Source organism: Falco punctatus (genome assembly GCF_963210335.1).
Source record: "Falco punctatus genome assembly, chromosome: 11".
Taxonomy (NCBI): Eukaryota; Metazoa; Chordata; class Aves; order Falconiformes; family Falconidae; genus Falco; species Falco punctatus.
Window position 1 is genome coordinate 34475736 of NC_137591.1, and position 22177 is coordinate 34497912.

General features: G+C 40.0%; 1 protein-coding gene across 4 annotated transcripts in view; it reads right to left on the reverse strand.

Moving 5' to 3' along the window:
• Nucleotides 1-22177, reverse strand: part of DENND1B (DENN domain containing 1B) — a 199339-nt gene that overhangs the window by 120782 nt on the left and 56380 nt on the right. For all 4 annotated transcript variants that reach the window (XM_080406489.1, XM_080406490.1, XM_080406487.1 and 1 more), the window contains exon 3: nt 2800-2843. In XM_080406489.1, coding sequence (XP_080262615.1) covers nt 2800-2843 — 44 coding nt within the window. The remainder of the gene's footprint in view (nt 1-2799; nt 2844-22177) is intronic.

Consider the following 22177-nt stretch of genomic DNA (forward strand, 5'->3'; position numbering starts at 1 on the left):
AAACTCTAGTCCAACCAGTCTGATAAACAAAATAGGAATTTCAAGATTAAAAACATACACATCTTTTATCATAAAAAATCAATTGAGCACAAGGGGAGTACTGAACATACTACAAGACAGTAGTATGCCTGTAGGCATATATATTCTAAATGTATTTTAAATTTATAAAAAACGTTCCATTAAAGGGCTAGAACCCATTCCCCATCCAAATGTTAGCTTGTGAGCCTTGAAGCATTACTTTTTTTCTTTCCCCATTTTCCCCAGTCTACGTTTCTTCCCTTTTCCTTCTTATTCTGCCATCTGAAGAAGTACCAGATAGAAAATATGTGGCTTCCCTGCAGTCTTGGCAGATAAAGAAATCAATAACGAATCTTGCAAATTCTTTTGTGGTACCAAAACTGCGCCTTAATATTTCCTTTACTTAATGGACCACCTGTGAGTATGTGATTATGCAAGTCACTCATGTCTTCTTTTTCCTGATCATCTGTAGTTTCTGCATCACGTCCAAAACAGATGTGCCATTTTGCAAAACAAGATTTTGGAAAGTCAACTTTAAGAAAAAAAAGAGACCCAAAGAAGAATACTGCCAGCATAAAAGAAAATGGCAGGCCACAGGACTAAGAGAGGATTAGGCACAAGTAAGCATTGGAAAGTTCAGGCACACTGAGAGGACGAATGTGAGAGAGAAGGAATCTATCAAAATGGCTTAGACAAGTTTTCATTGCATTATGAAAGCAACAAAAAGGTGACATGATAAACTGTAGAAAAATTCAGGAAGAGAGCAAAATATTTTGCCCACTGTTATCATATCACTGTGCAAACAGACAGCCCTTAGATTTTAGGAAAGATGATTCTTTGGGATACATCCAAAAACTAACTCACACATTTTACATTTAAAATAGAAATGACTGGGAAATAGAATGAAGAATATTCTTTTTCTGTTGTTTTTTTATCATTGGTGGTGGTGGGTTTGGGTGGGTTTTTTTTTTTAATATTCTCCCCACAAAATGTCATTGAAATTGGCCTTGATAGCTTTAATGAAATTTCATTTTCGTAAAAAGTTAAATCCGGTGGATATTCAGGTCTCCAATACAAACCTACCAAGTTCAATACGCACACACACGCACAGAAGGATTCTGCGGATTTCACTTGACTACTTGGCTCAGGGTTCGCTACAGAAGCTGCTACATATTCTAAGTCCAGTGGTTCTAACAGGAAAGTTTCCCTTGCAAGGATGAGGATTAAAACATACTGTTTTCCAGGAACACAATTTACCTGAAACACTACATTACCTAAGCTGCTGAGACACAAGGTGCAGATGCACGTTTTTCAGACCCCAAAGGCAGACAGCTGCCTGAGGCCTCTAGTTTTTATAGATTAGGTACGTCTATTGCGTCTTTGTACGATTCCCCTCCAGTCTTTAGTGGGCTTCATCTTCTAATCATTTTTCTACACCAGCTGTTCTTTGAATAACCTTCGACTTACTGAATAAGCTCCCATTTTTCTTCATACATAATTTCTCTTTTTTTTTTCTTTTTTAAGATCAAGTCTTTCTTAGGCAAAAGAAAAAGAACAAAAACTAGAAAAAAAGAATTTAAATTACAATAAAGATGATCATTCTGCAGCCAAGAAAATTATCAAAACTTGCTGGATGTCTAGCTAAGAACATCTACCAGTACACTTTGCTCATGTACCATTTATCACTATCTCATAAATTGCACATGTTTCTGACTGATGCTATTCCCTAACCAGACATCCTACCTTCTATGTTTGTATATTTATCCCTTTCATCATGAATCACCTTACAGCTGTCTTTATAGAATCTTGTATTACTGATTTTTTTTTTAAAATATCAACTATTTATCAAGATCTACTGCACAATATATTTCCAGATCATCCATTTTAGTGATATTACCAATAAAGAATGTTTGACAGTATCAGTCTAAAAAGAAGAGCAAAGAGAGATACTGAGTCAGAGATATTTATTTTATTCAGTGGTTTTATGTATTTGTGTTCATGAAAATAAACATATTTCCATGGAAGAGACTCATCTAAAAGTTGCTGAAATCATAAAATGTAATAGTTTTGTTAAATTTTAATATTAATAACTTTAATAAAATAGTCCAAGAGAAAGAAAAAAACCCCAACACACTACTTAATAGCTTTGCCACCACCTCAAACAGTGAAATAATCCATCAATCCTGTACGCATAAGCCTTCCTTTAAGGACTAATTATAGATAGAAACTAGGATTTTCATGTTTTCAAAATCAGTACATTTAGATCATTGTCTCTTATAAGGTCTGCAGATATTTATTTTTTTCCCAAGCAAATAACTAGGGCATCTCTGAAATATTATTAAATAAATATATAAGATTTTGCACTGTAAAGGATTAAAGGAATGGGACACACAGGTTCTGACGTTAAAGGGACATACATGTGCAGCTCCTTCAACTTTTTCGTTAACACAGTTTAAAACATCAATGTTTGGAAAAGTTTTGTTGATAAATTTTCCACATTTTCAGTCCTACAACAGGTAAAAACCCAACACTTACAACTGAAACAGCTTATAAAATACTCGGTATCAAAAGTAAGGTGACACAAAGAATTAGTATGATCTACAGTGCTCTACAACTGCTACTGCACATTCCTGTCACAAAGGCATTTTAATCACCAAGCCACCAGTTGGGTGAAGGCTTCCTTCCTGCTACCATTAGCATCTGCCTCTCCACAGCTGAATAGGAGAGCTTTTTTATTATTATTCTAACATTAAAATAAAAGTTCAATCTCATGTTTCCAACCTGGTCTCCAAAGTCCTCTGGGAACTTCCACAGTACCACTGGATCTGTAAATAATTGACAGACAGCATTAATCAGAGGCAAAGGAACAGAGTATTACAGTCAGAGTACATTTTAATATTAAAAAGAGGGTCAGCTTAGCATCAAGCTCTGAGGCAAGTGCAAAAATGTATCTAAAATCTAAGGAATATACTGGATTATTAAAAAGACATGTCATATTTATGATACTATATGTTTATTGCTTTACATACAGTAGTAGGTTATAACATACTAGATTATGGTATTTTCATATTCAAATCTTTCTCATCAACCTTTGAGTACTTCATTTTTTAAGCAAGTTCAATTTTCACATTTTAACTCAATGAAGAAATAAAATGCTATAAAACCTCTTTCCTTCCAAGGGAAAAATGATCTAAATTGATAAGAAGGGGAAAACAAAGATCTCTCTGAGGAACAGAACAGTGTAATTTGTGATTTTAAAGACAGTACCAATGTAACCAGCGCACTCAAGGAAAAGTTTAGAAGAACTAGCATGCTCGAATATTTTCTATTCAGAGCCATTTAAGATCAGCATTTCAAAAATCTCTTGCAAGTTTTCATTAACCTATTATAAACTGTTAATTATCAAAACTATCAGTATTACTTAGGCTATCTATAAGTCTACAATCAACACTACTTTGAAGGCATCATGTAACACAACGACCCGAACCGTAACCTTTCAACAAAAAACTAATTATGCTCTTCATCCCCCCAAAGCTTTTAATCTCCTGTGACACAAAGCCTTCCCGAGATGCTACTGTAAAACTGTGCCACAGGCACCCATGAGGCTTCACGGTACTTCCACGCAACACATTAACAGCAGCGTTCCTCCACGTGCTAAGGCAAAACTACCCGGCCTTGGGCAAGGGAGACCCAGGTCGGCACCAAAGCCCAGGCCAGGGGGAGACCCCGCGGGGGCAGCAGGCTGCAAGGCTACGGAGAAACCTGCCAGCAGGCACCGAGGGACACTGCCTGATGAGAGCTGCAACCTCCCGGCTACCTTGGGAGCTGCTGGGATTCCTGTCTTCCCAGCAGCCAAGATCTGGGAAGCATATTCGGATTTCCACTTCACTCTCTAACACTAGCACCATCCGACAAATCAGAAACTTCCTTCTTACTAGTACATTTTATGTCAGAACCAGAGGGTTCTCCACTTTTGGCAGATTACAGAGGTTTCTACTTTTCTTCATCCTCCCACGTATGTTTGCTGCTGCAAATTGAAGCTTTAATGGACGGGGAACACCCTTGATGGTATTTCCATTCCCAGCTGCTGATTTCAGATCCCGCTATCCAACACGCAGCTGCTGCACCCGCGTTTTCCGCTGGCCCACTCACAGGGAGCTGGAGCCCGACGCCAGCATTCCTCCTTCACCCCAGGCCAGCTGGTAACCAACAGGGGAACATGCAGTTTGGAAGTGTTGTGAATCAACCTGTCAATCAACTCAACCTAATTTAGACCTAATTTTCATCTAATTCAAATCTAATTGAGATTTTAGATAAAAATGTGGCTATTTGACTCTTCTTATTGGACAAGCACATTTTTGCTCCCAGGGAGGGTTCTGCAACTATTATTTATGGAAATGTATGTATTTTGCACAAGGAATCTTCCTCCATCTAGCAGAAGCAAGAACTTCTGGAAGCATATATGAAATGAGACAAGATGCTACATTTATAAAAATATGAGAGCAAATACATACAGCCACTTAAAAGAGACCTTTTCCGCCCCATCTATTTTGTTTGTATTCCAATCACAAACACATCTGTGTAATGACCAGATACAAAAGGAGTTTGAATATCTCAGTGCCTGAACTGAAAGGGATCTCTTGTTTTTATTCCAATTTAGTACCATGAAAAATAAAGTCATTGTATATCAACTGCAATCTCTGATAAATTCAAGGCACAGCAAGCATGGTAATGGATATCAAATACTCCATGTTAAGTAATACATAAATCGCTAATAACCACTGGAAATTGTACAGAATCCAAAATATATTTTAAAAGAGCTTGCAAATCTAAGGCCATATGTCCACAAACATTTCAAGCATAAACATCTCTGGACACAAGCAATCTCACTGCACTCCCACTGCCAGCTACTTGCTGGTGGTCCCACACCACCAGCTCTCTCCTGCTGCTGCAGACTCTTCCATGGCTACACACTGCACCAGGCAAGGGAACTGACCAAGATCAAACCAACTGTCGAATTTTTCAGGTCAGTGTCAACTAGATCAGTTCCCCAGAAACACTGGGTTTGTGCCAGAAGAAAGGAAGAAAAATTGGGGAATGGGGAGTTGTGGTGAGAAGAACGTGGGACTGCTTCACCCAGCAGCAATCCAGCCTTAAGCATTTGCTAGACCTCATGAAACATAAGCTGGTTACCAGCTGCCTCTAGTTCCCTTTCTTATCACCCATTTTTTGCCCAGAACTTCTCGAGTCTTGTACCATTTATAGCGGCTTCTCTTGCAAAACTTGAGAGCTGCTGCCTGCGCCTGCGCCCTGGCTGTTCTGCCGTAAGGCAGGCTGGCGGAGCATCACCCCGGAGAGCGGCTCGGCGAGCTCCCGTCTCACCGCAAGGGAACCAGGCAGATCATTTTGGCAGATGTGAAGTACAGTTACACGAGAAACGTTTAGTACGTTGAATGCTTTAGCAACACAGTAACAAAATCATAAGGTTTTCGGATACTTTGTAAAATGTTTAAGGTGTAACTTCAAAATCAGAAAGAAATTTCATTTCTTTCTTTCACTGTCCTTAGTGGAAGTATAACTGCCCTGCTTCAAAAAAGGAAGCGGATCACAACAGCAAAGCCACAAAGTGTGTTTTTAAAAGATCACAATCAGGAGCAAAGCACAACCTCAGAATTAAACAAGACTTGGCTCTAAGTAACTTGGGGTTTGGGGTCAAAAAATGGGTAAAATTCACACCTGAGTGAGGCACCAATGGAGCTGAACAGCATTTCACAGGAGCACCCTTCTTTACCTACTGGCAACAAGACCAAAACCTCCAATAGCGTATCAGGGTACCAAAATAAGTTAACACATAAAACTTCCAACTATAATTTAGTGTCCTGCTCAGCTTGCTATCTTTACTTCATAATAGGGCACTCTCATACTACTGTGGTCTCACTTGCAATGATAAAAACAACTCTAAAGTAAATTCCAGTTCACTCAACTACAGGTATAACAACATTTATTTTCATAACATGAAAGGATATTTATGTAATGAAAGGATACTTAAATTCATGTGATCTAAATAGGCAGAATAATACTCTTAGTACTCCTCCATGAAAACAAAAAAGAGCCAACATTTAAAAAAACATTCCTAACTCAATTCAAGAAAAACATTCAGTGCTACTTTCAGCAAAAATTACATGCCTCCAAGATTTGTCCCACTGCTTTGAGCTGGGTTTGCATGTTGTTATTACTGGCTTTTAACTGGTTACTTTAGTAGGTACTTGCAATACATGTATTAAGTAAGAAAATCTGATGTGACTTGTGCTTCAAAAAGAAAGGTTACTACACACTTTTTATGCCTTTGCTCCCTGAAACCAAACCCTAACACCTGTAATAAGCCTTGGGATTTTATGATAATTATCCAAGTCAGGGATTGGGCTTTTTTCAAAAGATTATGTTTGTTTCTGCTTTTGGAGCTAGGCTCAGGCAGCATCTGACACATCTTTGTGGCAACTTCTCACAAGTGCTGTGAAGGAAGAAACAAAAGGATACTGATTTAGAAATAAAAAGAGAAAGTATAATCCAATTCTACAACTTTACGCACTTTATCTTTGGATTTACAAAGACTGAATTTCTTTTTCCTGAGGATTACTTTCCAGATACCCCATCTGATCTGGCAATGTTAGGTCAATTTTATGCTGATTTTATGGGTGAGAGGATGAGAATCACTCAGAAATAGCTGTGGCTGAGGAATTACTGAGTTTCGCCTCGTTTTCTTTTTCTAACAGCCATTTCTGGGACAAAGACTTTGCAGCAGTTCTAAGTAAATGTAGTAGTTAAGAGGAAAATGTTAAGTGCACACATAGAATAGTTTGTGCATAGCATGTGCAAATATATAGATCGTTGCATGTGTAAATAGATACATGCATGTACAAGCATCACTTCTTCCTATGCCTACAGCATCCAGGACAGACATTTCTTATAAACATTCATCTTAGTACATGCCAGTAACACTTGAAAATTCCTTTGCTAAATATCCTACAGCATGGGAAAGTGTATCGTCTAGGTGTGAATTTCACACCGCTGTGAGTCTACAGCTCATGTACACCTTGCTAGACTTAACTTGTGACATCTGACTGATTTGACTACTTTTGTATCGTTTGTGATCACCTAAGTCTGTCTATACATATTTTAGAAGAAATCTTTCTATAATAAGATTCAGAAAGAACCAGCTAAATCCCTGAGGATCGCAGTTAGAAGCAGATGCAACTCTTGGTGCAAGTCAGAAGAGACAAGCATGGAAAGGTTTGTTGAGGGACCAAGACTCAGAGTACAGTATACTTGATACAAAGAGGAAAAGTGAGTCACACTTAATGCTTAAAAAAAAAAAAGTATTCAAAATGTTGCAATCTAGAACTACTCCACAAAAAAATGCAGGCAACTATGACACATGCTAAGAGAAGAGGAAAACATAAGCATATCCTCAAGGTAATTCGTCTCCAAAAATCTATTCCCACAGAGGTAACTTCATAAAGCATGTCATCCATATTTTTAGGAAAACCACCACTTCCAACACATTTTAGCTTCTGTAATAAATCTAAGAAAATATTAGAAAGTACTATTTCTCATGACAGAGCAGATTAGAGAAGCAGAGAACTACCAAAATAAAAAAAAAAAAAAGCTTTCTGAGTGGTAACTTTCCAAAAAATTCTGTAGTTAAAAATACCCTTTCACAATCATTAAGCTTGCTGATTACAATCGTCACCCAAAAATGCAGCAGGATAAGATAATTAGCACACATGGAATTTGGTAATGGAACAGAAATTACAACACATGCTGAGAAACATCACCTCTGGTAATTCTATTGATGGCAACAGAGAATATTTTCAGACAGAAAAACACAGCTAAAGTAAAATGAAACGGGTTAATTAAGTAGCTCAACATTCTGCCTGGAGAGAAGGAATCTTCATCCCTGTGGGTTTGACGGAGCAGGATATACAAAAAGACTGCCAAGCAGAGTTGGTCATGTCTTGGGACAGAGGAATGGACTAGATGACTGCTCAATATCCCTCCAGCTATATTTTCTCTGATGCCATAAAGATATTCATTGGAAAAAAGCTGTCAGTGCAGAGGGGAAAGAAGAGACTGGGGCCAGGAGTTACAAGGGTGGGGAAGAAACACGGTGAGGAAAAGGAAGGCAGAAAAGCAAAGCTTATTACAGACAGTTTTTATTTCTTGTCTGGGGGGAGGGAAAGAATTTCCAGATTGTTTTTCTTATGTGAACAAGAAAAAGCAATTAATAAAGCTGAAATCATACATCATTATCTCAAGCAACAGATTTATAAACACATATTTAAGCAATAAGCAGAACTGATTTTGTTAGAAGTAGTTATCAGTAATAAAAAAACCTAGTTCTTTAAAGCAAGTTACCAAGTTTCTAACACGGCCATTGTTCAAAGGCAAAAATCTTCTACATACTTAAAACAATTTGACAGAAACTCGTACCATTAATTATAATGATGCATTTGTATCAATATAGTATTTTATTACCACAACAGTGATTCAGAAACAAAGTAAGAGATCAACCATAATATGCAAACCAAGAGTTTTCACAGATGAAATCATCTCATGAAAAAAACAGCATTCACATAAAAAGATTACTTCTTGGGGAGAAAAAAAAAAAAAAAAAGGAAGAAAAAAAAAGACTTCTGTACATCATATTAAAATCTGCTTGTTAACAGTTTCATACATGAAGTGCCAGAGGTGCAGCAGGAACAGAAGGCACTGCTGTCAGGAAGATCTGAGTGTGACAGTGGTCCTCAGCTCCCAGGTTTGGGGGATCAAAGCATAGCACCCGCCAGTAGCTGGAGGAAGAGCAAGATGCCACAGAGAAGGGGGGAAGAAGGGAGTTGCAGTACTTTCCAAGCATCAGTAATCAAAAGACAGAACAAGGACAAAATACATTGAAGCAACTTCATAAAAAAAGTGAAGCTAAGAAACACTTGCTAACTTCTCTGGAACTTAAAACCTGTCAGATTAAAGACAATATGCAAATGAGGGTGCCACTGTAGAAAATACTTGAAAGTACACTTTTATGCAAATCAGGTAGTCCACATTTTTTGTTCATCAAAGGAATACCGAAAGAAACTTCTACAGGACTGCTAAGTCTGTTCTCACTCCAAGTATTCCACAGGAAGCTTACAGCAGAATGCAACCACACCCTTGGTCTTTTCATGAAAGCAACAGAAAGCATATTTACAAAATTATATCAAATCTTAGCAATCCAGTACCTTCGACTTCTTTACTCACAGTTTACCCACTAATGTGCATTCCTAAACTGCCACCAGTTTCTAACAGTTGCTACTTCAGCAAATAGCAAAGAAACACACGGCACAAAAACGCTGCGCTGAAGCAAGTCAGCTCCCCTGGAACGATGACTGCTTTCAACCAAAGACCGGGAATACGGAGTGCTTGACCACTGACAATTTTAAGAGTTAAATACTGACACTTCACAACCACGTCAGTTACAGAAAAAGGTTAACGAGTTTCAGGAATTACATTTTCCACCTTTTCCTGCTGTATATTAACACACTGAGATTTTTCTGGGTCTCTAGGTGCTGACACATGAACCTCAGCAACACATTTGATCAAGGTGCTGAACCTGGACTTGCCTTTCAAAATAAACCACAATTTGGCCACAACACAGGAGCCCGGCTGTCTCCTGTCCACTTTCCCTTCCCCACAACAGTGGCCTCTGCCTTGCCTTCAAGCGATTGCAAAGCTTATACCCTATTTTTAAAAATTACTTAGGCAGTAAAGTTACCTGACTCACACTGGTATCAAAGGAGGTATTTGGAGTGTGTGATTTTGACGTTTTTCCTTTTAACTTCCCTCATACAAAGCATGAACTAAACAACAGTGTCACAAACATAGACTAAATACTGCCCTTTAATGAAGGGGAAATGGAAAACAACATTTTAGTAGCCTGCCTCAGTTACAGTCACAGCAACTGTCGTCTATAAGTCTTTGTAGCTGCACATCTGCAAATAAGAAATGTGATTTTTATATCAGTGACTTTTCAGTCAGGTTCAGAAACATTATTACAAAGACCGACTCCTCACAGGTATGATGAAAACATCTTCCTCCCACAAGGAAGCTTTACCTAAGGAAACTGCTTTTAATTGTAGCTGAACATCAAGCTGGTCAGGCTTTCAAGTATGCTGAAAACTCTACCACAGTTTAAAATTATTTCTGTAGCACTTATGCTTGAAAAATGCCCATAAATCTAAGTAACCCAAATCACTCATGGACTTACTAAGCGGCTCAGAATGTAACTGCATCTTTTCACAGACATCTAACTTACTAAATAGTTTCAGGATACCAGTGCTCACACTGCACCTGTGGAAATGTAGAATTTTGTTTCTAATATGTGGGAGAACAAAGATACAATCCATGCATCTATAGAGGTGCGGGGCTTTGTCTGACAGCAATACAGGGTCTGGACCTGACAGTTCCTCTGATCTTTCAAATTTCCCCATCTGTAACGTGCTCAAACTAGGAAATAGGTACTTTTTTCCCTCTTATGAGCAAGCAGATGGTTAAAACTTCAAGCCACAATTTGCCTTCTCTGTCGGAGCCGCAGGTCAATCCCTTTTTGCCCAAGAATTTGTTACGACTGAAGGACAGAGCAGTAAGTCATTTCAGCTAACTAGGGATAGAAAGAAAGGGTCCTTTTGGCTGCAATGCTATTAGCCATGCTTCAGGATAAAACCTTAATCAGGGTGAGAGTTCACTTCACAGATAGTGCACAGACAAAATGAATATGTTCAGCCTTCATTTGGTCTCTTTGCAAGATAAGCAGGAATTTCTTTTACCTGCTAAGTCTTGAGAATGAGCTTGTAAAGTGTGGCAACAACTGTATGCCTTTTGGAGCCACAGTGTTATCTTTAATTTTCCTACTTTGAACTTGTAATCATGAGTGAATTACAGCTCATGGAAATGAGGATCTAAGAACTAAGGTAGCAAAAGTACAAGCAAGTGAGCATATCTATGCCTTAAGTCATTGCTAATGTCTGAGGAAGGTTTACAAAACAAAATACTACAGCTGTCACCGGTCTCTTGTTCAAAGCAGTTTAAATGAGACAAGCTGTGCAGTGATCTAATGAAATGAACAATAATTGAAAACAGTAAGACTAAGGTCACTTACCTTCGTATACCAATAAGAGTTTTACATCCCACCCTGTAAGGATGAAAAACTAACTCACTACACGCCCTTGCACAGACACATTGCATGTGCAGCATTTTGTTTGTTTTAAATGAAGGTATACAAAGTTCTTTAAAAATATTGTGGGCTACATGACGTTTTCCTACATTAGTGCTGCAAGATTGATTTTGAGAAAGATCTAGAAAAGTTCAAGTACATTACTACCAAGCAACATATATTAAGTAAACTAGCAAGAATCCTGCACAGCCAAACATACTGGAGATGACCCGACACTTGGCTCTCCCACATCAGTGATGTCTGACCAGAGACAGAGAAAAACATTTTATCTCACCAGGTCCAATATTATATTTGCTTTGTGGAACCCATACAGACTGCATATAAAAAAAATCAAAAATCTTTTGGCACGTGACTAAGACTACATCTCAATATCTCATGGATGCCTTAGTTACTGCTTCCTAATTCCCTTCAAGAAACAGAAATTTGGTATCAGCTTGGACATGAAACCAGGAATATATGTGACCCCGTAAAGCAAACTGCCTGGTTGCAGGAAACACAGAAATCTTTTTGTGTTTGTGTCAAAAAATCCACTTTTGACATTGCTCAAAAAGAAATCTTACATTATAGTTCACACGCCTAAAAAAATGAAATTAAGTAAAAAACTTAACCAAAGATTTAAATTTTGATTTTTTTTTTGTTAATTTTTTTAATTAGCTGTATTTTTTTTCAATGCCCAAGTAAGTCCAATTCTCTTGCTTCTTTGAGAAAAAAAAAAAAAAAGAATGTTGTAGGGAAACTCCCTCTTGACCACAGAAGATAAAATTATCACCTATTTACATCACTTTTTGCCTGAACAGTGCAGTAACATTCCTTCCACCAGTGAGGACCATATCCTGGACGCAGCCCAACTGTTAGTACTTGAGGGCAGGATTTCCCTGTAAGTTATGCCCCTTGCCTTAAACACCAACTAACACAAGCAGTAAAATGTGATGATTCAGTAACTAACAGGATTTTCAGGCCAAAGCAATACTGGAATACATAATATATAGGAACAATGGAATACATAACATTACCACGGAATACAGAATATCATTATCCAAATTGTAAAGGAAAGGGCACCACATAGATAAGACTAGATACAAGGAAGACTGTTTTCCAGTGAGGGTTGTGAAACACTGGCACAGGTTGCCCAGAGAGATGGAGATGCTCCATCCCTGGAAACATGCGAGGTCAGGTCAGACGGGGCTCTGAGCAACCTGATCTTGTTGAAGATGTCCCTGCTCATGGCAGGGGGGTTGCGCCAGAGGACCTTTAAAGGTCCCTTCCAGCCCAAACCATTGTATGATTCTATTATATATATTTAGTACACCAGTAAACAAATGCCACTTCCAAACATCCTCCAATAACATTGTCCCCAGTCAAAAGCTTTAGATAAACGGTGCCCAAACATGGAAAATATCCCCAAAACTTAAGTATATGAAGTTTATAATGTGGAAAGCATGAAGGTGGAAAAATATTCAGTTGTCTTCTGCATTTCCTTCCCTGCGTCCTTGCTTCCTACCCTACTCGCTAAGTGTTCTCTATTTAGCAGACATATGGAAGAGGAACACTTTCCTTCAGCACCTGGCAAAGACCCCGGCTGTCACTGAGCTGAGATACAGCACATGCAGCAGTGACCAGGCTGTGGGATGGGGCTGTCCCCCACTCCAGCACACCTCCTCCTTTCCCATGAAGCTACCGTGAGCAAAGCTGAAACCGGAGCTGGCAACATGGCAATTCTTCAGGCATCACAGGCTGGCCTGTGCTTCATATCCTCTTCCCAGAGGCCCTGCCTTCCCCAGGCTCAGGGGAGAAGGAAGGTAAACTCAAACAGCAGCTCTTCACAGGCACTGGAATTGAGGGCAGCGATAAGCTTAAAGGTATGAAAACTACTGCCTTAGATACTGATGTCACATTCGAGCACTTCTCATTTGTAGCAGGAGGGAGAGTATCGTTCTTGAAACATGCCATCTCTGCTATTGAGGGAGTTTCCAGCAGCAGTGAAAGCACCACTGCCGGTATCACTGAGCATCATCCATGATCCAGCATTCTTCTTGTATCGTGATACAGACTACCATCAACATCTACTGAATGCAAAATACATGTAGAAATTATGAGGTTTTCATCTACCCTGGTGCACACTAGTCTAGCATGCACCTGTACTAAGGCAGGAGATCTTTATAAAAATACACCTAAGAAAACCCAAACCAAGAGGACTTCTTGTGCAGCCCTCAGCCTGCTTCTTCCCCTCTGCCATCTCCAGCCTGCCGCCCTGGGGCTCGGTGGGCTCTGCAGAGCCAACCCCACCGACACTGTTGCTGCAACCAAGAACAGCTACAGGGAGGAGGGGTTAGATTCTCTGTATTTTAATTCTAGATTATTTATGAAACTTTAATTAATTAATGCAGATACTACTGTATCATATATTCACCCCATCTCTATGATTATGCTGTGAAATGAAACTGTGGATTGTGTACTGATACTCAGCTTACATGTGAAAGTAATTGAACATTACAAAAACATACCTTCAAATTCTCTATCTTTACCCTGTTTTCATTCTCCCATTACAATTAACATTGTCCATGTGAAATTCAAACCTTTCAGATCTTGCTTACTGGCTGTGGTGGAAAGCGGTGGAAGTAGAGCAACACTGATAACCAGGATCTGGCTTGGCTGTTTCCTACTCCTCAGAACATCTACAGCACCACAACTGAAACACACCTGACTATGAAAGCTTTAATTATAACAGACTATGTTTCATAATTTTATATACCTATCAATCTGCTTCAAATTAAAACATTCTTATTTACACAAAGCTTTAAAACCATAACAACCACATTGATTAGCCATAGCCTATGTATAAACAGTTCACAGATTTCAAATAATTAAAGTCTCTTTTAAAAACATATATCTCCTAGCCTATTCTGATTCAGTGTTCATTTTTATCTTGGTTGTTCATGATACAGAATAAAGATGAAACAGCACAGATCAATAAGCACAAATCTTTTTTTGCCTTTGCTTTCCATCTTATACCAAATCCATTTTAATACTACTGGGGGGGAAAGGGGGGGGGGGGGGCAGGAAATAAACTCATCAGTCACCTGATGGAGTAATTCAAAACTTAACCAAACAGGGCTAATGGGTGAGAATTGAATTGAAAACACCTTGACAAAGAAAGCAATTTCTTTTCTTCACACTCCCTAGAAGCTGTGGGTGATCACTGTAATCGAACCATCAACAGCGAGGGGCCATCTGTCCCAAGGGCCCTCCATGTGAGCAAGAATCAACAACAAAAAATTTTAGAGGCTGGCACACATGCGTTCAGCCCCGACCTGTCTATGGCAGAGAGCATGCAGTTGAAAAATCAATGTTTTGACGTTTTTCACATACCAATCCTTAAAAGTCAACACTAAACTTTTGATAAGAACCAAACACAAAAAGCAGGCTAAGAGGTTGCTTACAGAAAGATCAGTGTTACTCCAACAGCTAATAAACCTCTAATAGCTAAGAATTTCCCTCTGTCGTGAAGCACTCATGTTTTAGTACCCAATAGCCATGTTCAGAGTAGGGGAAAAAAACCAAAAGTATAGAAAACAACCTTTACACTAGCATTTATGTTACACATTCCCTCTAGCATTAGTCTGCGCACCTAATGAAGATACTACAGTCACTTACCAAACCCCCTACACAGAATCCTCAAACCTTGGGTTTTTTCCACAGAAAACAAAGAAAACATTACGAAAGGGTCTCCCAGAAGTTTCCAAGCCAGTGACCGCACACAATGCACGCTGAGAGCAAGAGGCTCAGGCTGACCCTGTAGAGGCACCATGGCTTTAGCACCTGACGTCCCAGGGAACAGAGACCTCTTTGATCCCCACCAAGGACCTCCCAGGACAGGAGCACAGGCTCCACAGCACATCCCTCCCAGGGAGGCTACTAAACCAGGCACTCTTCCCTCACTAAGCCTTTCAAAGGAGAACAAGACACATGGCAGAAGGCTAATGCTATTTATTTCTTCAGCATTTTCTTACTGAAAAATGTATGGATCTTTTAGTAAAACAAACTGATGCCGCAGCACCTCTACATGCTTCTCTCCAAATGCCTCCAAACTCTGAAGAGTCACAAAGTAGTTATAGAGGGCAGTGAGGAAAAAAATGTGATACTCTTTCCTGTTCAGCTTCATTAACAGTATTTGTCCCCCTGCTTCAGCAGAGCTAGAACATGGGCCCAGCCAGCAGCGCAACATGCTGGGGGTTAGAAGATGCACACTCTGATTTTCAGTCCTGCCAGTTACCTGCTGCACTACCTCAAGTCCGTCATTTCAGGTTCCCAGATATCATGAGGTCTGGGAAAATTAATTCTTTTTCATTCAGAACAACATTTACAGGCATAAAAAGGGACATTTCCACACAAGCCCATGTTTTTAGTAATTCTAAAGCACAGGCCACACATACTTAAGTCAAAGCAAGTCAAAGAGTTTTCCCATAGGTGTTTACAGTCACACAGGTCAAAATTCCTAATTACATGCCAGAGTGGGGTCAGCACAACAGGGGATATAAACAGCATCCCAATATACATAGAGGGGCTGTAACCAGAATGGTATGGTGTTGAGCTGCCCTGGAGGCAGATCTGGGTTCCAGTCTCTATGAGTTACTAATCCTAAAGCACATGCAAGTAAATAGGAAACTCTCCAAGACATTTCTTGATATATACATAGATTGTATATACAGATCAATATACAGAGATATATTGATAGATACAGCTATAAAACAGAAGTTACACTTCTCTACTGATTTCTAAAGTACTATTTATGCAAAACAGCAAAGTAGGAGGGTGATGTAGATGCATGATTTCAATTTACATCCCATTACAAAGTAACTGCGATGCGGTTAGCATGCAGAACTGTGTTATTTTATGAAATCTCCATGTCCAATGCCTGCTTCATCCAGTGGAATCCAAATAAATCGTGTCCAAAATAGTGAAAATCAATTTAGCAGTGTGAGAATAGCAGACAATATATTTCACTCTGATAGAAAATCTAAAGTTCAAAATAACATGCTGCACTTGCATAGCCCGTGTGAGGTCAGAACTCAACACATGCTTGTAAACTGAGCATTTCCAGAAGGCTGTCAGAAGCCACCTTCTCCCATTTCATCAGTCTGCATTCAGACTAGCTGTCTAAAGGTACAAGAACATGTGTCAGAAGCAGCGCCTTCAATGAAGCACCCTGCAAGGTATGCAGCTACACTGCGGGGTGGGAGCCTCACCCAGCCCAGCCATCTTGCCGATTAGAATACCAGGGTACATCAGCCATCCGCAGGCTCCAGCTGGTCGGTCGGCTGGTCACAGAGGTGAAGAAGTGGCCCAGAGAGTCGTTATTGCCACTGAGAGTAGAAAGAAGAGAGATAACAGACTTGCACACGCTCAGAAGAGCGATGGGGTGTTTGGGGACGGGTAGATAAGGACTACAGGAAGGAAGACAGGATTATAGAAAGACGGGCCATCCACATGTTTAAACTGAGTATTTCTGCCTCTTAAGTAATGAAGGTCTTAAATTGACTTTCTGAAGAGCATTACAGCAGAAAGCAGCAAGATAAGTACAGGGAGACTGTGAGCAACATGTATGCACCAGATATACAGCAGTCAAAAATATCAACAGAAAAAAATATACTATCATTATTAATGTGAAAGAACAAGGAATGACTTATTAATAAATCAACATCATAAATTAAGGTTATGTCTCATCTAAAACCATGGATTTACCAAATAAATCTGATGCTAATACTTCAGAATGCACCTATAAACCTACACAGTAACAGCCATCAACACACAGAATGCACAATGAGCTGAAATATATGACACTGCACATAATATTATGTATTATATTAATCTGTAAGAAACTTTTCATTAAAAGGCCTCCTCTCAACCACTGCCCTTGTCTCATTGCACAATTTTTGTATGCAGTGTTTGTATTAAAGGATTAGCTGCTACAATGTCTTTCACGTCTTGAAAGGGCTGTGTGATTCTAGCATCCATTCTGTATCTTTTTCTCCAAATTCTTCCTTGAGCAGATCAATACACAAACCTTAGGTTATCTACAAGCCCCGTCACTAACCACTTCCAGTCATTTCACACCCATGCTCTGTTCTCCTGCATGTTCTCGGTCTCCATCAGTAACAGCACTACTGCCACGGCTGCACGTCCACCACAGGAAGTCTTAAAAGAATGATCAGTACGGTTTGGTAACAATTTGGTAATGACCTGGAGCTTTCCTTTTTATTCTTCTTTTGTTTCTGAAAACAAAAGGAAATTCACTTCTAGGAGAAACAGTTGAGATCTATGAACATATGTGAAGCAAACCAGCAATGGTTTACAGTTCAAATCAATGCTAAAGACTAATATTCTGATCCAAACACCAAGTCATGACCAGATGGGCCCCAAGAAAACAGTACCATTGTCTTGTTGGTCACTTACCAGGACAACAAAAAAAGCTAAGTATATTAAGAACTAATCACAGGTGCCAAGGGATCTTTATAAGGCATAAAAAAGAATTGTCAGAGGAAGTATTACAATGTTTTCAGACAAGCAAATTTTTGTGATAAAATACACTATGCTGCAGCAGAAACCGAACATTAATCATGCATGTGCACTTCAAGAACAGTTCAATGTGTAACTACATAAGAGAAGTTGCTTCGCTGTAAGATAACTATTTCCATTTTTTAATAATTAAGTCTAACCATAATCACCCATGCTGACAATTTCATCATCAATGGGATATGATGTATTTCTGTATGATGTCTGTATAAAAATGATATCTCCTTATAGCACCTTTTTAATTAATTGTTTTGATAATTAATAATAAAATACACAGGGTACAAAAATATTGCTGTACCTTTCAAGTAGAAAGACATACAATCTCTCAAGCAGCCCGCAGATAACTCCTCTCTTATCTAGAGACTTCCATCACTCTCATAACCCAAATCAGCACATTCGTCAGAGCAGGGAAAATCCACTCCTTTCTGAAAACTAAAAACACTAAAACAGATTTTAAGATTTATGGATGTGCAAATAGCATATCTTAATTTTAACAAGTTATCCCAGGTGACATCACTTAAATTCTTCATTCCTATCAAGGGGACTAACCTGCCCTAGACAAAACAGGAGACCTGTGAGCTGGGTGCCTTGTCTGTATATGCTGAAAAGCATGTCCAGGGCAGAACTGGAGCCTGAAGCCCCACATGCCCACAGAGGATTCCTTTTCAGGGTAGGTGAAATCCATGGAATAACATTCTGCTTAAAACTGTGAAGTATACCTCCTTTCTTCATGGGAAGTTCTGTTCAGTATCTTTACGGATGGTCTGGAGGAGGGGACCCAGTGCACCCCCAGTGAGTTTGCAGAGGACACCAAGCTGGGGGGGAGTGTTGATCTGCTGGAGGTCAGGCTGGCTCTGCAGGGGGGTTGGACTGATGGGCTGAGGCCAGCTGTATGAGGTTCAACAAGGAACATTGCTGGGTCCTGCACTTGGGGCACAACAGCCCCACACAACGCTACAGGCTGGGGGAGGGGCGGCTGGAAAGCTGCCTGGCCAAAAAGGACCTGAGCTTGTTGATCAACAGCCACCTGAACAGGAGCCGGCAGTGTGCCCAGGTGGCCAAGAAGCCCAACGGCACCCTGGCTTGTACCAGACAGTGTGACCAGCAGGGCTGGGGAAGCGATAGTCCCCCAGTACGCAGCACTGGTGAGGCCGCACCTGGAATCCTGTGGCTGGTTCTGGGCCCCTCGCTGCAGGAGGGACACTGAGGGGCTGGAGCGTGTCCAGGGAAGGGCAACGAGGCTGGGGAAGGGGCTGGAGCACAAGTTCCGTGAGGAGCAGCCCAGGGAACTGGGGGTGTTCAGTCTGGAGAAAAAGGCGGCTGAGGGGAGACCTTATCGTGCTCTACAACTGCCTGAGAGAAGGTTGTAGCAAGGTAGGTGTCGGCCTCTTCTCCCAAGTAACAAGCAATAGGACAAGACAAAATGGCCTCCAGTTGCACCAGGGGAGGTTTAGACTGGATAGTAGAAAACATTTCTTCACCAAAAGGGTTGCCAAGTGTTGGAACAGGCTGCCCAGGGAGGTGGTGGAGCCACCCCCCGCCCCGGAGGTATTGAAAGACGTTGTAGATGTGGCGCTTAGGGGGATGGTGTAGTGGTGGACTCGGCAGTGCTGGGTAACGGTTGGACTCGGTCATCTTGAAGGTTTTTTCCAACTTAAGTGATTCTATGAAAAGGGAAAGTTAAGATTCCAGAAATAAAATACTGTTCTAACTCAACTCCATGCTTGCTTGCCATTTGCTCTCCCAGGGTCAATATACCACCTCAAGATACGCATGACTTAAAACTTTACTTTGTTTACTTTGGACACACAGAGTATTTTTATCACAAAGTTTTCTCCCATTGTAGCGGGGGGGGGGGGGGGGGGGGGGGGAGCGGCATAAAGGAGAACTTGGCAAGGAGGTAAAACTACATCTTATCTTACAGCAGTAGTTTTAGCCCAGTTTTTTCCTGAAATATGGGCATATTGCATGAGATGCTATTCCAGAACACAATAACATCAGCCATCTTTCATAAGGTATGAAAGAGGCTTAGATTGCCTTTAAAGATTCCAGAAGAAATTATTAGGGGAAAGAAATCTGGCTCTCTTATTTTCCAAATTCAAATACGAGATTCTAAAAGGTCACCTACTCTAGCACACATAAACCTTTTAACTTCTGGTGCTTCCCCAGGGGCAAAAATGTCAGTCATTTTGCTTCAGAACACAGTTTTATCCCATCAAATTCAAAAAGCCTAAAAGATCACAATTCATATTTTAGGCTGCCCACTGAAAAACTTACAAAACTAACACATTGACAGCAAGGCAAACAGAGTATAATGGATTATTCATTCTACTTTCAATTGACAGCTAAAGGAATCACCTGCACAGGTATGTCTAGCAACAGCCACAATCCTATACATTTAATTTAAAATTTATTTATTAAACAACTCTGCATATTTGACAAGCTGTCCACTAAAACACTGTATTTTGAAATCAGTGAACCCAAAAGAATTTCTAAGGAAGGTAAAAAGAATGAAGAGTCTTTTCTCTAATCTGAACATGTGTCACATATAAGTACACTTAAGTACCACTTTTCTGAGGAATTTACCCCGAATAAACTTAAAAAGAAAAGATAGATGTCTATGAAACTGAGAAACAGAGGATTAAGCTCAGCAAAGGGTGAGAGAAACCACAAAGTCTGAGGCTGTGCCATTTCCAAGCACAAATGAAATCAAGCATGTACCAAAATCTCTTTCCCTGAGTTCTGGAAGCCCTGCCACTGGCTGGTGGTTACTGATCACTTCTCTTAATGCAAGGGGCCTAAAGCTGTCCAGGTCATAAACAAATATTTGAAGATATGACATGTGAAGAGGGACAACAACAAAGCCTAGCTTTAATCCCTTTGTGCAAAGCAGGAAGAGGAATTTACCTCATATATAAAATACATCTATGTCCAATGAAGCATAAAACTTCCAGAGCTGCACAAGCAAAGCATGATGTCTTTGCTTTTTTGCATGCTGGGAGAGACCAGGAGGGAGAAGAGTAGTGCTTCTCATGGGCTGAATCTAATGAAGCACAAGAAATGGTTGTATGCCAGGCAGGGAGCTGAGCTGTAATGCACCAAGTATATTACTCACTGTTGGTATCTTCTGCCAGCCTGAGTCAAGAGTAGCGCAACAAATTAGTCCAAATGGGTGGACCTGAGAATATGGGAGGCTTAACTATTAGTTAACATAACTGCCATCATTTCTAATTGGATTGCTACTAAATTCCCAGCACCGATAATACCCAAAATGAGATCAGAGGGAAAAGCCTCTATACTCCTTTTGCACAAGCATTGGAAACAGCTCTCCCCTGCTGTCGTACAATAACATTGACCACCCAAAGATCCACAGCTTTAACTAAAAGAGACCCATCTCACTGCCTGTTGAATGCATTTGAGGAGGTTATTATCACAATGCTTTATTATGAACTTCAAAACACAGCCCAGAAACAGTTGAAAGGCCAAATGCTAAATGTTAGTCTATGCAAAGGAAGATTAGAATATAAGAACATAATTTTAAAAGGACTTGGTCTGGACTGGGGAGGAGGAAAGCAGAGAAACTGTGCTCTTTTAAGGGTTGCTGAAAGATTAGATTTTCATTTCAGGATCTCCTTATCAAGCATTTGAGAACAGAGAGCTATGCAAGCTCCAAACTCTGTACCAATGCACTGCTAAGCCACAGCACATCCTCAGACTCCCTTGCATCCCACCAGAACTCCTGTAACCATTCCTGACACTCATTTGCTTGACCCATTTTTGATAAACAAAGAATGAAGTACTTGAAGTATTTTTCCCCCTTGTTCATCCCATTCTTCACTAGTCTCTTGTTTTATGGTCAGAGGTTAAACTGCTGACCTCTCACCTTCAAGGCAAGTTTTTCCCCCTTCCATAAAAGGTTTTTCACAGTGTGCAGCATTCGGATTAGCCCCTATCCCCTTGAACAAAAGCTATGCCTTTGTACTACTGGTTTGTGCATGGAGTCCGTACATCAGAGGAAGCTGCCCCTACTTAACATTCACAATAACTATATTGTGAGGCCCCTCTAACGCCTCGTCTCTCAGTGTCTAGACTTTCACCCAACCAGCCAGCAAAAAGAAAATCCTGTAAAGCAGTCAACTGAAAATTAACTATGGTATCCTGTTGTGAACCTGATGAAGACGTTATTTGAACATATGGTAAAACTTTCCATTGTTTAACATAAAGATAAGAGAAAAACTTTCAGAGCCCTAAGCTTTAGTCATAGGGATCAATTCACTCATGGGTCAGTAAATGCATTTTATTAGCAAGCAGCTATTGCTT